The sequence below is a fragment of the Metopolophium dirhodum genome, chromosome 7 (assembly GCF_019925205.1).
Source record: "Metopolophium dirhodum isolate CAU chromosome 7, ASM1992520v1, whole genome shotgun sequence".
Lineage (NCBI taxonomy): Eukaryota > Metazoa > Arthropoda > Insecta > Hemiptera > Aphididae > Metopolophium > Metopolophium dirhodum.
In genome coordinates, this window is record NC_083566.1 from 9,580,633 (window position 1) to 9,597,867 (window position 17,235).

General features: G+C 28.6%; 1 protein-coding gene across 2 annotated transcripts; it reads left to right on the plus strand.

Moving 5' to 3' along the window:
• Positions 1–3,465: 3,465 nt before the first annotated feature.
• Positions 3,466–13,900, plus strand: LOC132949338 (uncharacterized). Of its 2 annotated transcripts, none has more exons than XM_061020186.1 (14): positions 3,466–3,890; positions 4,007–4,121; positions 4,649–4,716; positions 4,800–4,848; positions 6,460–6,531; positions 7,586–7,699; positions 7,768–8,040; positions 8,121–8,249; positions 8,563–8,850; positions 8,919–9,176; positions 9,267–9,478; positions 13,024–13,181; positions 13,274–13,495; positions 13,595–13,900. In XM_061020186.1, exons 1-14 carry the CDS (start codon positions 3,573–3,575, stop codon positions 13,833–13,835), a joined length of 2,517 nt encoding a protein of 838 aa, XP_060876169.1. In that variant the 5' UTR covers positions 3,466–3,572; the 3' UTR covers positions 13,836–13,900. The 2 variants fall into 2 exon arrangements, with proteins under 2 accessions (XP_060876169.1, XP_060876170.1); XM_061020187.1 differs by having other exon boundaries at positions 3,799–3,936.
• Positions 13,901–17,235: the final 3,335 nt, after the last annotated feature.

The window sequence follows — 17,235 nt, forward strand, 5'->3', positions numbered from 1 at the left end:
TTATAATAAAAAAATATTGAATTATTATTCACATAGGTAACCTGAATATTATTTGGTTTATTTGATATTAATAATAAAATAAATAATAATTGTAAATATTTAATTTTATCTTTTTGCATTAGAAGTTTATTTTGTCATAACTTTGTAGTTTCTAATAACATAACATTCTATACATGTTAAGTACCTAAAGTACCTAACGTATACATTTTTGATAAGCCAAAAAAAGGTTATTTAGACAAGTGGTACGCGGATATAAAAAGTTTTTGACATTATATAATAGGCAGGGCTTGTATCTTAAAATTATCTTTTTTTGCTCAGTGAAGACATTTGAGTTTTTAAACAGGGGTCAGTGGCAAAACTAGGGGGGTTTCTAGGAGGGCTTAGCCCCCTCTGATTACAATTTAGCCCCCCCTAAAAATATCCCTCATTGATTTAGATATATAAGCCCTCAATTGGTTATTTTAAACCACGGTATATTTTAGTATAGCTATAATATACCGTGTTTTAAACAAACAATTTTGTTAGGTAGGCTATAGTCTCCCTAGAATTGTAATCCTAGTTGCCCCTGTAATAAAGGTCCTAACATTTAAGCAGATTAATTATTTTCCGGTGCAACTGTGTCTAGTTGCCTCCCAAAATAATTATACGAATTGCCTTTCCATCATTATCGTAAATAAAAATGTTAATGTACACTAGTTGCCTCCGATGATCAGGTAGTGCGTAATTACATACGAGTTGCCTCCCGTATAGGTATAAGTATAGTGGTTCATAAACTGCACTATAATACACCATGCAATTACGTAAGTAGGTACACATAATATGTTTATGATTATAAAAATTAAGTTTACAGTAACATTATAATTTATGTTTAATAATTTAATATAATACGATATATTATAATAATATTATCGTAGATATTATATTATTATAGACACATAGATATTTTTCTATTTTATCATAATACGCATCATAGTTTAATTTAAGTTTAGGAAAAACTTCATAAAAAAATATTTTATGATTATTAAAAAATATCAGTCTTAGGTATATCATATATATATTAGGTATATACATTTATACATAATATAATAGCCAATAGGTACACAACTATATTAAAAAGAATAATATAATAATTAATTAATAAAAAAATATTTGGTAATTTAATATATTATGGTCCAATTATAATATTAACACATTCGTGGGCAGCTACTGCTATAGCAGTAATTTCAAAAGTTGATGTACATATTATATCACTACTGTTATAGCAGTAGAATATAAACCATTCAAATTAACACAGTACTGGTATAGCAGTAATAATTTCAATAGTCTCATATGAAAGAGCATGTTTTACTGTCCCACTGCAATACTTCAGAGCATTGGGCACTGTATTATATATGTGTTATTTTTAGCTTTATTTATCGTTTTTTTTTTTTGGTATTTCCATGAACCCTATATTCGATATCATTATTATTATTTATAATTTAGCTATATCATTATTGCTTTATAATGATACAACACAATATATAAATGTCTACACCATATATTCGAACCATAACCGATAGAAATGCATTGTTGTCCGTGTAAGTATTCAGTTCGATTATAAACATCGTACGTAATAGGTGTCTGAATATGTTATGATAATATGAATTTATATAAGACTACATTTTTATGTTTATTTTTTATGTCACAATATTCTTTTTCAAAATGTATTACACAAAATAAACCAGGTTGAGTTGAATCATTATTTTTATTATATTATTTTAAAAATATAATCATACTGCTATAGCAGCGCAGTGATGTACGTAGTTGTAAACAACAATGTAGTGGGACAGTGCTGCTATAGCAGTACCCAAATTACTACTGCTATAGCAGTAATAATTAAGTGCGTTTTTATAAGTAGTTTATTTCCGCTCCGGGAATTTCAACTGTCCACGAATGTGTTAATATGTATTATGTGGTTCATAAAATTCACTAAAATAAAACACATGATATATTGTGTTATAATAGTTATAACTATAAATTGTTTTATATTGAGTCATTATAGGTATTAGTTTAAAAAATATAGTACAGTTAAAAAAAAGTCTAAGTCACGACGTTTATACAAAAAATACAGACACCTTCGCAATTACGAGTTGAAATCGGCACATAGTACCTAGAGCAATTTTTCACCATTTTTTCTTTAATTTAAAATTATTAGTTATTTTTATAGTATCTACCTAATTTATTATAATAGTTAATAAAATTATCTTTATAAGTCGTGTTTATTCTACGTAAGTATGTATTCATTGATTTACATTTTACTATTTTTGTTTTAATGCATTTTATTTTTATAAGCAAGTTTCCTGCAACTTTTGCAGATTAAATCAGAATTTAGTATAAAAACTAAAAAGTTAGGTTTTAAAGTTGGAATTTTTGTACTCGTTTATTACAAACAATTTTATAAGATAATATAATATATTTTGAATAATATATGACACAATGAAGTATGAACTATCTAATATATGCACAATGTATAACTGTATCTACAAGCTATATTATATAATATAAATAATTATTTTTAGTTACAATCATGTTTATATATTAGATTTTGTGCTGCAGTATTAAAATGTATAATGACCCGGACTCCGAACTTTATGCATTTGCATCTTTCTCAGGAAGCTGCATATGTCAAATCTGATTCAATATAAATTCGTTTCATGAACCATACTATTGAAATACAACAATTTATGTTGCATATTTTAGGTTAGGTTATGTTCACGTATACACATTTTCAAAAATTACGCACCGGAGATCTCTTTACTTCCTGAACCAATCATAACCCGTTGGGGTACCTGCATCAATGCAGTACTTTATTATTGTAAATACTATGAAAAAATTTGTGATGATGTAAATATGTTGGATAAATACTAATTAATACCTAACATTATATTTTAATAATCGGTGTATTCGATAAATTCTATTTTTTTTTAAATTTAGGATTCCGGGAATAGTATAATAACTCCAAATCATCAAAAAAAAAAAATATAAATAAAATATTTATGATTTAAAATTATTTTTTTTTTTTAATTATACCTTAAAATATATATTTTTTATAAAATAATATATGCATATTGTACTGCATATATGCATTTTTTTAGTGCATACGTATGCACATATTTCATTGTTTTTTAGCGCATAAAGTTCCGAGCCCTGATAATGACATGTTTTTCCTTCAATTATTTAAGCACGTCTTCAAATATATATATAATTAAAATATTGCATATTTAATATGCTGCACATTACGGTTGATACAGCGGTCGAGTATTGAGATTTTAATCATTCATCGATTCTTCTAATAATTAATTTCAATTGAAAAAGCATACCGTTAATTGAGTCTGATTAAAACGGGATCGTTGACTGCTGCATGCTGTGTAGCGCATGGGGGAGATTAATATATTGAAGTGTCTAATTAAGTCGCTGTGTGCGTTCGGGCGTGCCGAATACGGTTTCACCGAATTGGGGGGACTTCGTTATTCTTCAAATACTTATAATGTTAACTGCGTCTATGCTGCTGACCTAAAATTGTACGTTCAATCATGCAGTACTTCCCGAATGTGTGCTTAGTCGCGGTCATAACGGTCCAATACGTACTGTTGTATGGACTGTACGAGTATATACGCGAAGTGGACATCAAGTGTTCGGCATTGGAAGCAGCGGCGAGCCATCGGCCTCGTCGGGATGTGAATATTGCTGAGAACTCGGTATCTTCGAAAACCGATGGTGGCGGGGAAAAAGTGGAATTCATCAATCCGAATTTCCGACCCATTATCGAAAAAGAAACCAACGCTAAGGGTGAACCACCTAACGGCACCAAAGAGGAATGGTATTGGCTCAACGCCTATTCGAGGATACCAGTAAGAGACAGAGAGAGTGAGAGAGGGCATATTGCACATACAATACGTAAAATACACAGTGCTTATGGTTATTATTATAAATATTATACTAATGTATAAACGGTAAAAATGTTTAGGTAGCTGCTCTTCAGGGTTTCTGCTCGTCTACCAGAGACTATTGTCCACCCGGGAAAGAAGGACCAATAGGTCCTCGAGGAGAGCTTGGTCCGGGAGGACTACCAGGCAACAAAGGTATACGATTTATTAAAAAATTATAACTACCCTAAACATGGATTATTTTTATTGATCATAAAAACAAATGCATAATATAATACGTTTTTATTTAATAATACTATATTTAAATCGTAAAATGATAATGTTATTTTTGTAGTAGGTATATAAATATAATTTGATGTCGAATAGCCAATAAGTTAGGTCATAGATACCTATACTTTAATACAAGGACACATTTATATGTATTTATATTGTGTTATTTGTGTACCGTGAAAAAATAATAATTGAATAACTAGATATGCTGTCCTTTTACTTAGACTTATTAAACCTATTAGTTTTTAATTTAACCTAATAAATCACTCTTTTAACTATATGTTTATTAATTATTACAATATAATACTATATATTGCGTACAATTATAAGCGTTGGGTAAATATTTCTTTAAAAGGTTACTTGTCTAATACAATGTTTAATAAAATAATAAACCTATATTTATAAAATGTTTAACTATAAAATAATAATTCCCTTGATAATTTATATTTTAGGTGAACCCGGTCAGGATGGCCCTATGGGTATTGAAGGTCGAAAAGGACCTACGGGACTACCAGGGCCGGTTCGTATAGGTGCCATACTATCTAAATTGGAGTCATACAAAATTCTTAGCCTTATTACGTATTAAAACTTTTTTAATTATAGGTGGGACCAAAAGGAGAAAGAGGGATGACTGGTTTTCCAGGAGCACCTGGTAAGGATAATTCATATAAGAATACAAACTAATATAGTTAATCATAAAAATACATACAGCTATTTTTTTAAATATAACTACTTATTTTTGTTTAAAGTTCTAATTATACGTTTCATTTAGCTTAGGTAATACGGGTGTCTACTTAATTTTAGCCTTTAGGCTAAATAGTTAAATATTATATACAGTGGCGTATTTAGGAATTTTGCTAGGGAGGGGATGAAATATATAATAATACACCCATAAAAATACGTACATAATATACATTTTTGAAATCCCCTAACTTGTTACCTATTGAAGTAAGTGTGCAGGATCAAGGCGAAATAAGAATTAACACAAACTGTATAGTACCTAATACTTAATAGCAATTATTATAAATTCATACTAGCGCCAATCCCGTGTTTAATACGAGTAACAAAAAAAAATAGTTATAATAAAAAATCCAGTTTTCTAATTTTTTGGATGCTCAGTTCACCGATAACCACCTCATCTGGCATTATTATTGTATTGAATATTACCTTCCTAAATATTGCTCCTTATTAAAGACACACAAGCAGGCCCCTTAATTCATAAATTTACTCTCGTCTCACTGCAGTACTAAAAAAGTAGTATTACGGCGAAAGGGGGGAGGGAGCATGACTCGCTTGTTCCGCCCTTAAATACACCCCTGTCACTAAATCGGATAGTGAAACACAAAAAATTGAAAATATTTCGCTTCCTCATCCCCATGACAAAATCCTGGGGACACCCTTGAGTCTAGTACATAATATATCAATATATGTATATCTGTATAGACGCATAAAGGTATAGCTGTATAGGCAGTACTGTATTAAACACACCTATTTATATATTTATGATTTATCTATACTGTACATCAGTTAGTAGGTTAAAATTATTTTACAATAATAACAATAACATTAAATAATTTTGTAAATAAGTTATACCTACAATGTGAGACTGTCAGAGCATTATTTGTTTACTCTTTCTGACGATACGAAACATTGCAAAACTTGATTTAAGCAGAACCATCATGCAATCTTATGTTGTTAACTTTAATTTAGAGTGAAATTCGAATTTACCTATTATCAAACTGAATAAGCTTAGAACATTATCAGATTATCTGTGTTTATATGTTGTCTTTTTTACGATATTTCAATTTGTATATAAGTAATAAGTACCTATATGTAAAATAGGTATTACAATTTTAAAATATTTATACATCGCTTGAAAATTTAAATATCGTAACTCGTAAGGAAACCAATGTACAAACACTACACAAGATTGGATCCGCTTAATGCAGATTTTCTATGTTGCATAATATGGCCTACATGGGCTAGAGAATCAAAACAAATAGTGCGCACTGCACTAACACCTTTTTAATTTTGATTTATGTAAAATATCAAAATACTTACGAAGGTACCATATATTTCAATTATGTATAATTTATTTTAAATAACAATTTTGTTTTGTATAGAATTATATCAAATTTAATTAAAACTTCTTGAACCTATTCTAGTTTTATTAAGATAATAATTAATGTTTAAAAATAAATTTAATGAAGTTTCATTTTATGAAATAAATACCTATATAAAATATTTTTATTTAATAAACTAGGTTTAGATGGACGTGATGGTATTCCTGGAGAACCCGGATTGGATGGAATGCCTGGAAAATATGGTCTTGATGGTTTGTAATAAATTTTATACAAATTATAGTTTACAACTTAATTTATATTAAGATAAGTAAGAATATTTTTGAGGTGTGCTTTTGCGTGGATAAGGTTTTTTGTTAACTATTTTGGTGTGAGGTAGAAATTTAATTTTATATAAGACCAAGTTGTTGGTGGCTTTTTTAGGTCGACAAAAAAAGAGGCAAAGATGATTTATCGGAAAAGCGCTTAATAGTATGAACGTGGGTGGTGGGTTCCAACTGTGATAGAGACATAGAGTGGAAATAATATCTTCACTCGAAGTAAAAGGGTGGAGATTATGCTCCACGTTTCTCATATTGCTGGTAAGAATGAAAACTGTTACTGTTCTCGATTAGATAATATTAAAAAAGTAGTCTGTAATAATTATTAAAACTAGTGTGGATGATCAGATATGAAGGTGTGGTTTTACAGATAAATTCTGTAATGTTAATAATTTACATAAAGTTTGAGGTAAAACTGGAAAAATTACTCACACCTCTAGCCTTTGATATCGACTGGTGGTGGTTTTGGTGAAATAATATGCGTATGAGTTTGGGTCTTGTTTGGAAGTGTGCTTTCATTTGAGTCATTTTGTGTAGCAAGAACTGAGTACTTATCAATTTGGACTTATTGAAAATTAATTGTTCTTATCCATTACCCTGGGTGAAAGCGAAGATGACGATATATTTCTTTTGCTTGGAGTTGAATTTTTATTTGTTACACCACGATTATTGGACGATTGGATCATTATAACAACAGATATAATTGCGTATAAAAAACCGATAATGGAACTAGTGTAATGACCGTGCGTTCATCGTGCAGTGACGGTTAGACTAAAACGTAGTATAAAGGTATTCTATTAGTTTTATAATTTATAATATACCGTATACACCTATCGTTTATCGATGTAGTAACTTTTAAGTGTATTTTACTTAAAGTATAATTTTAATAATTTATATATACTTAACTTAAATTATTTAATACTATTATCCTACATTTATTATTTTAAAAGAGTCCTTAAATGTGTTAGTATTTAATAACTAACTTTAGGTTTTCCTGGTACTAATGGTTTACCCGGAAAGGATGCAACATGCTTTAATGGAACCGATGGAAAGCCTGGTGAAATGGGACCCTTTGGACCACCTGGTCCCATTGGTCCAAAAGGTTAGTAATTATCGATTTTTTTATATAAATAAAAATAATGAAATTATATTTAAAATTTAATGAATTAGGTTTAACTGGACCGAAAGGTCGTCCAGGTAAACCAGGAGTTGATGGTACTCCTGGAAGACCAGGATTAAGTGCTTATAATTACACGGTGAATGGAACTCCAACCTCAGATTTTTTAACAGCTCCTAGTATTATTGGACAATCTGAATTAAAGAATATCACTGTAAAAGAGGGTGATAATTTAAGGTTACGGTGTGTAGCAACAGGATCCCCTAAACCTACAATTGTATGGCAAAAACTAGATACTACTACAGTACCAATGGGGTCGTGGAGAGGTAATTATTTTTAAAAGTATTACATTTTTTTATAAGTCATTTCATTATGAAATTCATATAGTTATTATTTTTTATTTTAGAGGAGTCAGTCACCGGCCATGCTATAAATATCACTAAAGTTAATAGACTTCATATGGGTCGATATAAATGTATAGCTGATAATGGTATAGCTCCATCTGCAATACAATATTATTCAATTGAAACGCATTGTAAGTACCTACCTATAATTACATACATATTTTGTTACTGTGGTTAAAAAATAGTATTACATAATTAACAGTAAATTTAGTCATTATCAGGGAAAAATTAAAAAAATAAATTACTTTTTCGGCAAGTTCACATATTATATTTTATATTATTTGTAACATTTTATATAATATTTAACAATTATATTTTATATGTTTTAAAAGAAATATAAACATTTATTTTGATATTGGAAATTTTTACCCCCTAATCAATAACAAATTAAAGTTTGAATTTGATGTTATCATAATCATAATGTATAATTATTATTATTTTTAGTCCCTCCACTTATTTCTGTACAAAATCAACATGTGGCCGCTGCAGTTAATCGTTCAACATCATTTGAATGCGAAGTAGAAGCTTTTCCATACGCGATTCACTACTGGGAACGAGAAGGAGACATTCTAGATAACAGTGATAAATATAGTATAACCAGAATAGATGTTTCCAATTATAAGTTCATAATGCAACTGAATATAACATCGGTTATTGATACTGACAATGGCACATATTACTGTGTGAGCAAAAATGACGAAGCCATCGTAGCTGGGAACATCACTTTATACAGTAAATATTTTTAAATAATTGTTAATATTACCTATATATTCAATAACATACTATTTTGTACATTGCAGTAGTAGATCCAACTTTGGTAACACCTCCGCCTTATGTTGACCCTAATAACAAAATTAAGTTCGGTACAGGACCCCCAGAGTTAATTGGAGAATACGATATATGCCAACCACCTGTAATTTGTCCTACTTGTCCAAAATCAAAAGAAACAAAGGAGTGTAAAGAAGAATTTACGATTGATGATTTGCTGGGCCATCAGCCATTAGCTATACAACAATTACACAAAGTCACCAATAAGGGTCATGCTAATCGAAGTTTAGGTAAATACTAAATTAAAAGTATAATAATAGGTTTGTATTAATTAGTTACACTTACAACTTACTTACCTAACACAATGATATTTATTTCAGACTGTCAAGTATATGCGGTGGGTAAACCAGTCTTCAATAGGGTTTCAAATGCTTCGTTTGGAAGTTGGATGAAAGATCCAATGTCACGTGAATCAAACGAAACAATTTGGATGACAACAAATGAGATAAATTCACTTTTTCAATTTTCTAATAAATCAATGTTTAAAGATAATAAACCGACAAAAACATATACCTTAAGTTACCCGTTCCACGTGAGTGAAATATACAACTATTTTATCATTTACTATTAGGTACTAGGGACTAGGTACTTTATTTGTTAGCTTGAAGCAGCAGTTTTACAAATAGATAACACCATTAATTTATCACATACAATAATTTAAGTATTAAAATAGTCTTTATAGTTTTAATTACCTATAATGTAATAATTTATAACTGTTTTCAAATCTTCCAATTTTCTTATCTAACCTAAAATAAATCTTTGTTCTTAAGCTTAAGCAAGTCAATTTCATATTGTGATTTTAGATTCTGAGTGGAGCGATGAATGTATTGATTTTACAATAATGTGTGTTTTTTTTTTGTCTGTCATCACGGTTTGGGGCAGTAAAACTGCTTCGATTTTCTTCAACAGTATCTTGTTCGATGGGAAAGTGAATCTAGATAGTGCATTCAGGAGGTCAAATTTTAAAATTCTCAATATTTTTAAAATCAACATACAAATTAAGAAAAACGGGAATTTTTATGCAAAATCGGTTTTGGTTTTTGGTGTAACATTAAAACAAATGAAGATATATACGAGACATTTTCACTGGTTTTTTATATTTGCATTTTCTAAACACGATAAAATTTTCAAAATATTTTGATTTGTTTTAAACTGTTTAGGAACATTTAAAGTTTCCAATTTTATTATGAATGTAAATAAAACTTTATTTGTTGGCTAAAAAAGCTTGAACATTTAATGAGAGGCTCCTACTATATTGTTACAATGACATTTAAAAAATATTAAAAATCCTTAGTCATAGTTTTTATTTATAAGCATTTAAAGTTAAAATATTGACAAAATACGGAAAAATCACGAAAATAAGCAAATTATTTTGAGTTGAGAATTCATAAAAATTTTTCTTTTTAAATCTAAGATTTGAAAATGTAATACAAGATTATTTATAAGTTTGTCTACCTTTATAAAAAAAAATGTCTAAAAAGCAAATCAAATTACATTTTTATGAGCGTTTGAAATTCATATTTTTACAACATTTGATATTCACTCGATTTCTCATGTAACGATTTTCTTATTTTGTTGTAATTAAAAAACGTATGACTGTAGATACTTGAAAATTTCACTGAATGTTTATATTAGCATTTTCTATATACATCATAACATTTTGAAAATATTTCTACTCTTTTTGTGCTGTTTACGGACATTGTCAGTTTTCAATTTTTTTAGTTTTTTTTTCTATAAATATCAATAAAATTTTATTTATTGGGTAAAAAGCGTGACAATTTAATGCAAGGCTCCTGATATATTGTTACAATAGCAGTTGAAAAATATTAAAAAGACATAGGCACAATTTTTTTTTATAAGCATTTTAATTTCGAATTTTGACAAATTTAATAAAATTTAAAATTTAATAATTATTTCGTAGTTAAAAATGTATAAAATGTTCAACTTTTATAGCTAAAGATTGAAAATTTAAAACAAGGTTCAACGTAAATAGGTAAATATATAAATTACTTTATTCACAATAATATCATCAAATATACTTGGTAATATCCAGAGCCGCATTTAACGGGGGGCAAGGGGGGGCAATTGCCCCGGGGCGGCAATTTTAAGGTGATTTGAGGGGCGACAGATTTTTAGAAAATATATCATATTATAATATTATACGTTCTCCGTTACGAATTTCGTATTAAATTATTAAAATAATTATTATTATATTAAAAATATTAATACCAACAATAATTTTATCTATCAACGATTCAATAATAACTAAATGCATCACAGTTGTGTGTCTGTGTTATTTATAGCTTTTAATTTTCGGCGAGTGACTCAATCACATCGAAGAGCTGTCGCCTGTTTGCAGTTGCGGGCAATGCGGGCTGTATGATATAATAATAATCGCAAAAATACGTATTTGACGATCATTTTAGTAATCTTATCATCGACTGTCGTCTGTTGACGACCACAGTCTCGACGCAATTTCGGTAGACAACAGTGTTGTGTTTGTTAAATTTATGTTATTGAATACTATACTATACTATTTCTGGTAAGCGAATTAAATTAAGTGGTGCAGCTTACCAAAAAGCAGCAAAAGAAAAAAGGTGGATAAGTGGAAGTCGCTCTGCTGTACAGTAGGTTACAAGTGGGTCACTGTAATGGATGGTGTTAAATTTGAATTCAATGATATAATATCATTGTATAAGAAAAACGATTCTGAGCGAAAACGGTCAGTCAGCCTATGATATTACCAAGTATATTTGAAGATATTATTGTGAATAAAGTAATTTATATATAACCTATTTACGTGGAGCCTTGTTTTAAATTTTCAATCCTTAGCCATAAAAGTTAAACATTTTATACATTTTTAACTACAAAATAGTTAATAAATTATAAATTTGATAAATGTTGTCAAAATTTGAACTTTAAATGCTTATAAAAAAAATGTTGCCTATGTATTTTTAATATTTTTCAACTGTTATTAGAACGATATATCAGGAGCTTTATATTAAATATTCACACTTTTTTACCCAACAAATAAAATTTTATTGATATTTATAGAAAAAAAAACTAAAAAAATTGAAAACTGACAATGTCTGTAAACAGCTCAAAAAGAGTCAAAATATTTTTAAAATTTTATGGTGTATAGAAAATGCTAATATAAACATTCAATGAATTTTTCAAGTATCTACAGTCATTCGTTTTTTAATTACAATAAAATAAGAAAATTGTTACATGAGAAATCGAGAAAATATCAAATGTTGTAAAAATATAAATTTCAGACGCTCATAAAAATTTAATTTAAGTTTCTTGTAGACATTTTTTTTTTTTGATATAGGTAGACAAACTTATGAATAATCTTATATTACATTTTCAAATCTTAGATTTAAAAAAAAAAATTTTTATGAATTCTCAACTCAAAATTATTTGCTAATTTTCTTGATTTTTCCGTATTTTGTCAAAATTTGAACTTTAAATGCTTATAAATAAAAACTGTGACTAAAGATTTTTAATTTTTTTCATCTGCCTTTGAAACAATAACCTAGGCGCCTTCTATTAAATTTTCAAGCTTTTTTACTCAACAGATAAAATTGTATTGATATTTATAGAAAAAAAAACTAAAAATTATTTAAATATTTTTCACTTATAGTAGAATCGACTCCTGATGTAACAACACGAGATCAACTCACAGTGTTTATGATAGCGAAAAAAGAGTGGTGAAAATCATATGATATTTTTTTTAAATATATAGAGGCGGCAAATTTTATATTGCCCGGGGCGGCAATTTGGCTTAATGCGGCACTGGTAATATCGTAGGCTGACGGACCGTTTTCGCTCAGAATCGTTTTTCTTATACAATGATATTATATCATTGAATTCAAATTGAACACCATCCATTACAGTGACCCACTTGTAACATACTGTACAGCAGAGCGAAATCCACTTACCCACCTTTTATTATTGTTTATATATAAATGGCATACTTAATGTGAAGTTGGTTTGTAAGAATTACTAATAGTTATTAAATTAAATTGCATACTATTATATTAATATGTAATAAATTCTTATAAAAATGTATTTTAGGGAAATAGTCATGCGATGTATAAGGACTCTTTTTATTTTCACGAAAAAGACAAACCAATAATTCGGAAGTTTGACATTCTACAAGAAAAATGTACTAATTTTATGACGATCCCATACTTAAATACTACTAACCTCAAAAGTCGTTTGTATACAACCAAGTAATAAAATTAACGATAAATTTTGAATTTAAACCAAATTAAACTGTATAATGTTTAGATCTGGGTACAGTAGTTTTTATATGTATATTTAGAATGAATTATGTAGATTTGGCAGTCGAAGAAAATGGATTATGGGTAATTTATGGTCTGGAGGATTCAAATAATACAGCTGTTCTACATGTAGATCCGGTGACTTTGGAAATCGAGTATGCTTGGAATATTAGCGTCAAACATGATCGAGCAGGAGATATGTTTATCGTTTGCGGTGTATTATATGCAGTCCATAGTGTAACTGAAAGGAGTACAACCATTAGGTGATACATATAACATATTGCATACTAATAATTCAAAATAAATAAAAGGATTTTATTTCCTATTCTACGATGTATTAAATTGTTATGATTTTAATTTAGATTTGCACTGGATTTATACAAAAACGTACGATTAAATGATGTTGATTTACCATTCACTAATCCATTTGCACACACTACACTAATCCAATACAATCCACACAATAAAGAACTATTTACTTGGGATCAAGGAAATTTGCTAACGTATCCAATAAGATATAATTCTATGGGTCTAAATATTACTAACAAAGAATTAGATGACGAAATGATTCCATCTGGTATAGAACAGAGTAAATTAAAATAAATTGTCAGATATTTTATATTTTATTTTTACATTTTAAATTATAATGTTTTATTATAAACATTGTATTATATCATTGTAAAAACACATCTTAATGTTCTAAACTTATTTGACAACTCAAGACTTATTTTTTTTTATGTGTCTCCAAATACGTACAATATAATATAATATTTATAGATATTTATGTTATTAAATTTTTCTTTTTGCTTATTAGATATAATAACTACTTGATTGATATTTTAATATATCCTATTTTATTATTTATTATAAATAAGTATGGTATAATTGATATAGTATTATTTACACAATACACATTTTGTTCTAATTATTTTCTTGTGAAAACTAGAAGTATAATAATTAATGTTGCAACTGCATCAGAGGCTTAATGAGGGGGGGGGGATAGATCCCCCCCCAGAGCCTTCATAATATTATATTTTATATTATATACTCACCAATGTACTTGAAAATTTAATATTTTGTGTGTAAAAATATGTATATCCCCCCCCAGGACAAATTCCTAATTACGCCACTGAACTGCATGACGTATGTATCAATAAATAAAAACTATATATATATATTATTAAATAAATAATTATATAGGTAAATATTTATAAATTGTAGGTAGGATAAATGCGTGAAATCTCCATAGCTAATACAATTGTTAAATTTGAGAGTTACCTATAACATAAATCATAATGAATGATAATTATTGATTTATTTCTGACCAAATTTTAATTTAGTTAAATTATACTTATTGCTTTAAATAAATAAAGTAATAGTACATAAATACACGCGGGTGTATTGAACTAAAATTTAAAAAAAAGTTGATCTGCTGTAGAATTAACCTATATAAACACAGTTTTCTATTTTCTATTTTTTAATTCCTATAAACGTATAATCTTAGTCCAAACTAACTCAATCGAACACGATATGACAATGTATTCAATATGTGTGTACACCTAAATGTAGATTTCTATGAAATAGTAATGAAATAATACAGTATACTATCACCTAACACCTAAGTGGCAGATGTGACAGTGTTGTAAGTTGTAACTGCAGCGTTTTCGGACAATCGTATTGGTTGAAGGATGCGGTTACAGACCACGCGCGGATTGGAGTTTGTGGTACACTAACCACTAACGCATCATTGCATAATAATTTATTTATCAGTCTTATATATAAATATTTTGTATAGTACAAAATTATACAATCATACACAGTCGTGAAAATGTAGTGATGCAATTATTTTGAAGCTAAAGTTGAAAGTGGGCCCACTATAAATAATAAATATATGAAGTCCCTGGGCCCAATTGCCCCAATTGATCCTTAATCCGGGCTTGCTTGGAAATTGGAATTATTGTGATGATTTATTGTAAATTTTGTCATTTAAAACGTTTTCATACATTTACCCTGGATAACTAATTGATTTTTATTGTATTCATATTATATTCATCGTATTTGACTGTAAACACAATATCGCCACGTTATCGGATACTTGTATCATATCTATACAGACTATACCCCGTTCGCCAAGGAAATATGGTTACTTCAGGCATGTGAGTATACGAAAGGAGACGAGAAGTGTGTATTTGTGTGGTTGCACTACCACATTCTCTCGGCGGACGAAGTTGCGATTAGCTAAAATGTAATATTATGGACAATATTTAACTCTGCAATAATGTACCTATTTTGCCTAAACTATACGCCGTGCAACACTTTATGTTTGCGCGAAGTTTGTACAACAATATATTATTATTAGTATTTTATATAGGCATTAGACAAGCCACATTTTTATTAGCATTTAGTATTTACGCTAACAATATTAGCGTAGTCTGTAACCTAGATCAGGTGCACCCAACCCGTGGCCCGTCGCCCGTAGAAGTATTCAACTGACCCTTGACCATTTTATAAAATTATACATTTTTTTTGGTATAAAAAAAATAAAAAAATAAAAGTGTTATTTTAATAAGATTTTAAGAATTACAAAATATCTTACAATCTTTAATTTTAATAAAGTGATGAGAGGCATAAATTCAAATAGTGATCAAAGATAACAATATAATATCTATATGTATATATATATATTATATATACAAGACAAATACCTAGGTCCCTATTATAATACATTTTACCATATTTTTGATTATAATATAAATATATAATAATAGACTTATAAGTTATAATCAATATAAATTGGTTGTTTATCAACACTCACAGACTTCACTAACAGATCCAGAAGGATAGAAGTTTGATAGTAATTTTAAAACGCACTGATATTAGTCAAGCTTTTAATCTAATAATCGAATTTGTTCTTCTCTCATTTCCTCTTTATAGTTTTCAGCGCAGCTGTCCTGATACTATCCGTGATTTTCGCCCTGGCCTGTCTAGCACATTTATTGAACATTTTAAGTATTTAGGGTAATTTGTTTTTGAATTACAACATGATATTAAAATCGATTTTGTCAATAGTTGGTCTTTTGTAAATTTTCCAGTTTTTTGCTATCAGAAAATACATCGAAGTTGAAGATTGTTAGTTTTTAGTTTTTACTATTTCAAAAAGTATACATAAAAAATATAAAGGTTGCAAATATTTTACAAAATCCATATTAAAATATAATTGTTGCATGGTAGTTATCAGAGTTCACTAGTTCGGACTATAATATTATAGTCCTCCAAAATGAAGTAACCACAAAACAATGATAAAATAGTTTGCAAATGTCAAATTTCAATTTTTGTTAATGGGTTTTGTGGGTGGTTTTAAATTATTATAAAAAACTTCCAATTTTCTTAATTCATTGGTGTCGATGAAGATTTAAGATTGAAGCATTTAACACTACTACACTAGACATTTATTTATTTTGTTTAACAGTTTTTACATTAACTTTTAGCAGCCTATAATTATGAAGTATTTAAGGCAATTGGATCCATCAAGCCGCCCAGTCCTGTATACTTTCCCCCCTCTTATTACCTATTATTTCCATTCCCCCCACACTTCAAATTTTGTTGATGATTATCTACATTATTTCTTTTTTTGGAAAGTTGAAGTAGTTTAACGACAGGTATATGTCCAATACTTATCGCAGTATCTTCTTAGGAAAATCTTATAAAATTAAATAGTATGTAGGTATTCTCTGAAGAGACTGCGTGATTTACGATCACCAGATTTTTAAATTATATGAAAGGTACAAAGGTATTCAGAGTACTCTCAGGTATAGCTGGTTAGATATACCTGATAGCTGGCCCATGTAAAATTATTTAGGCATATAAAAAATGAAATAAAGTAAAAATAAAGAAAAACAAATTGGAAGGGGCATGTGGGCGCTTGAAGGCAAACGGATTTAAAGAAGCAAAAAAAAAATGATAGGTACTGAACTATCTGAAAGCTAAATACAGCAGTACATTT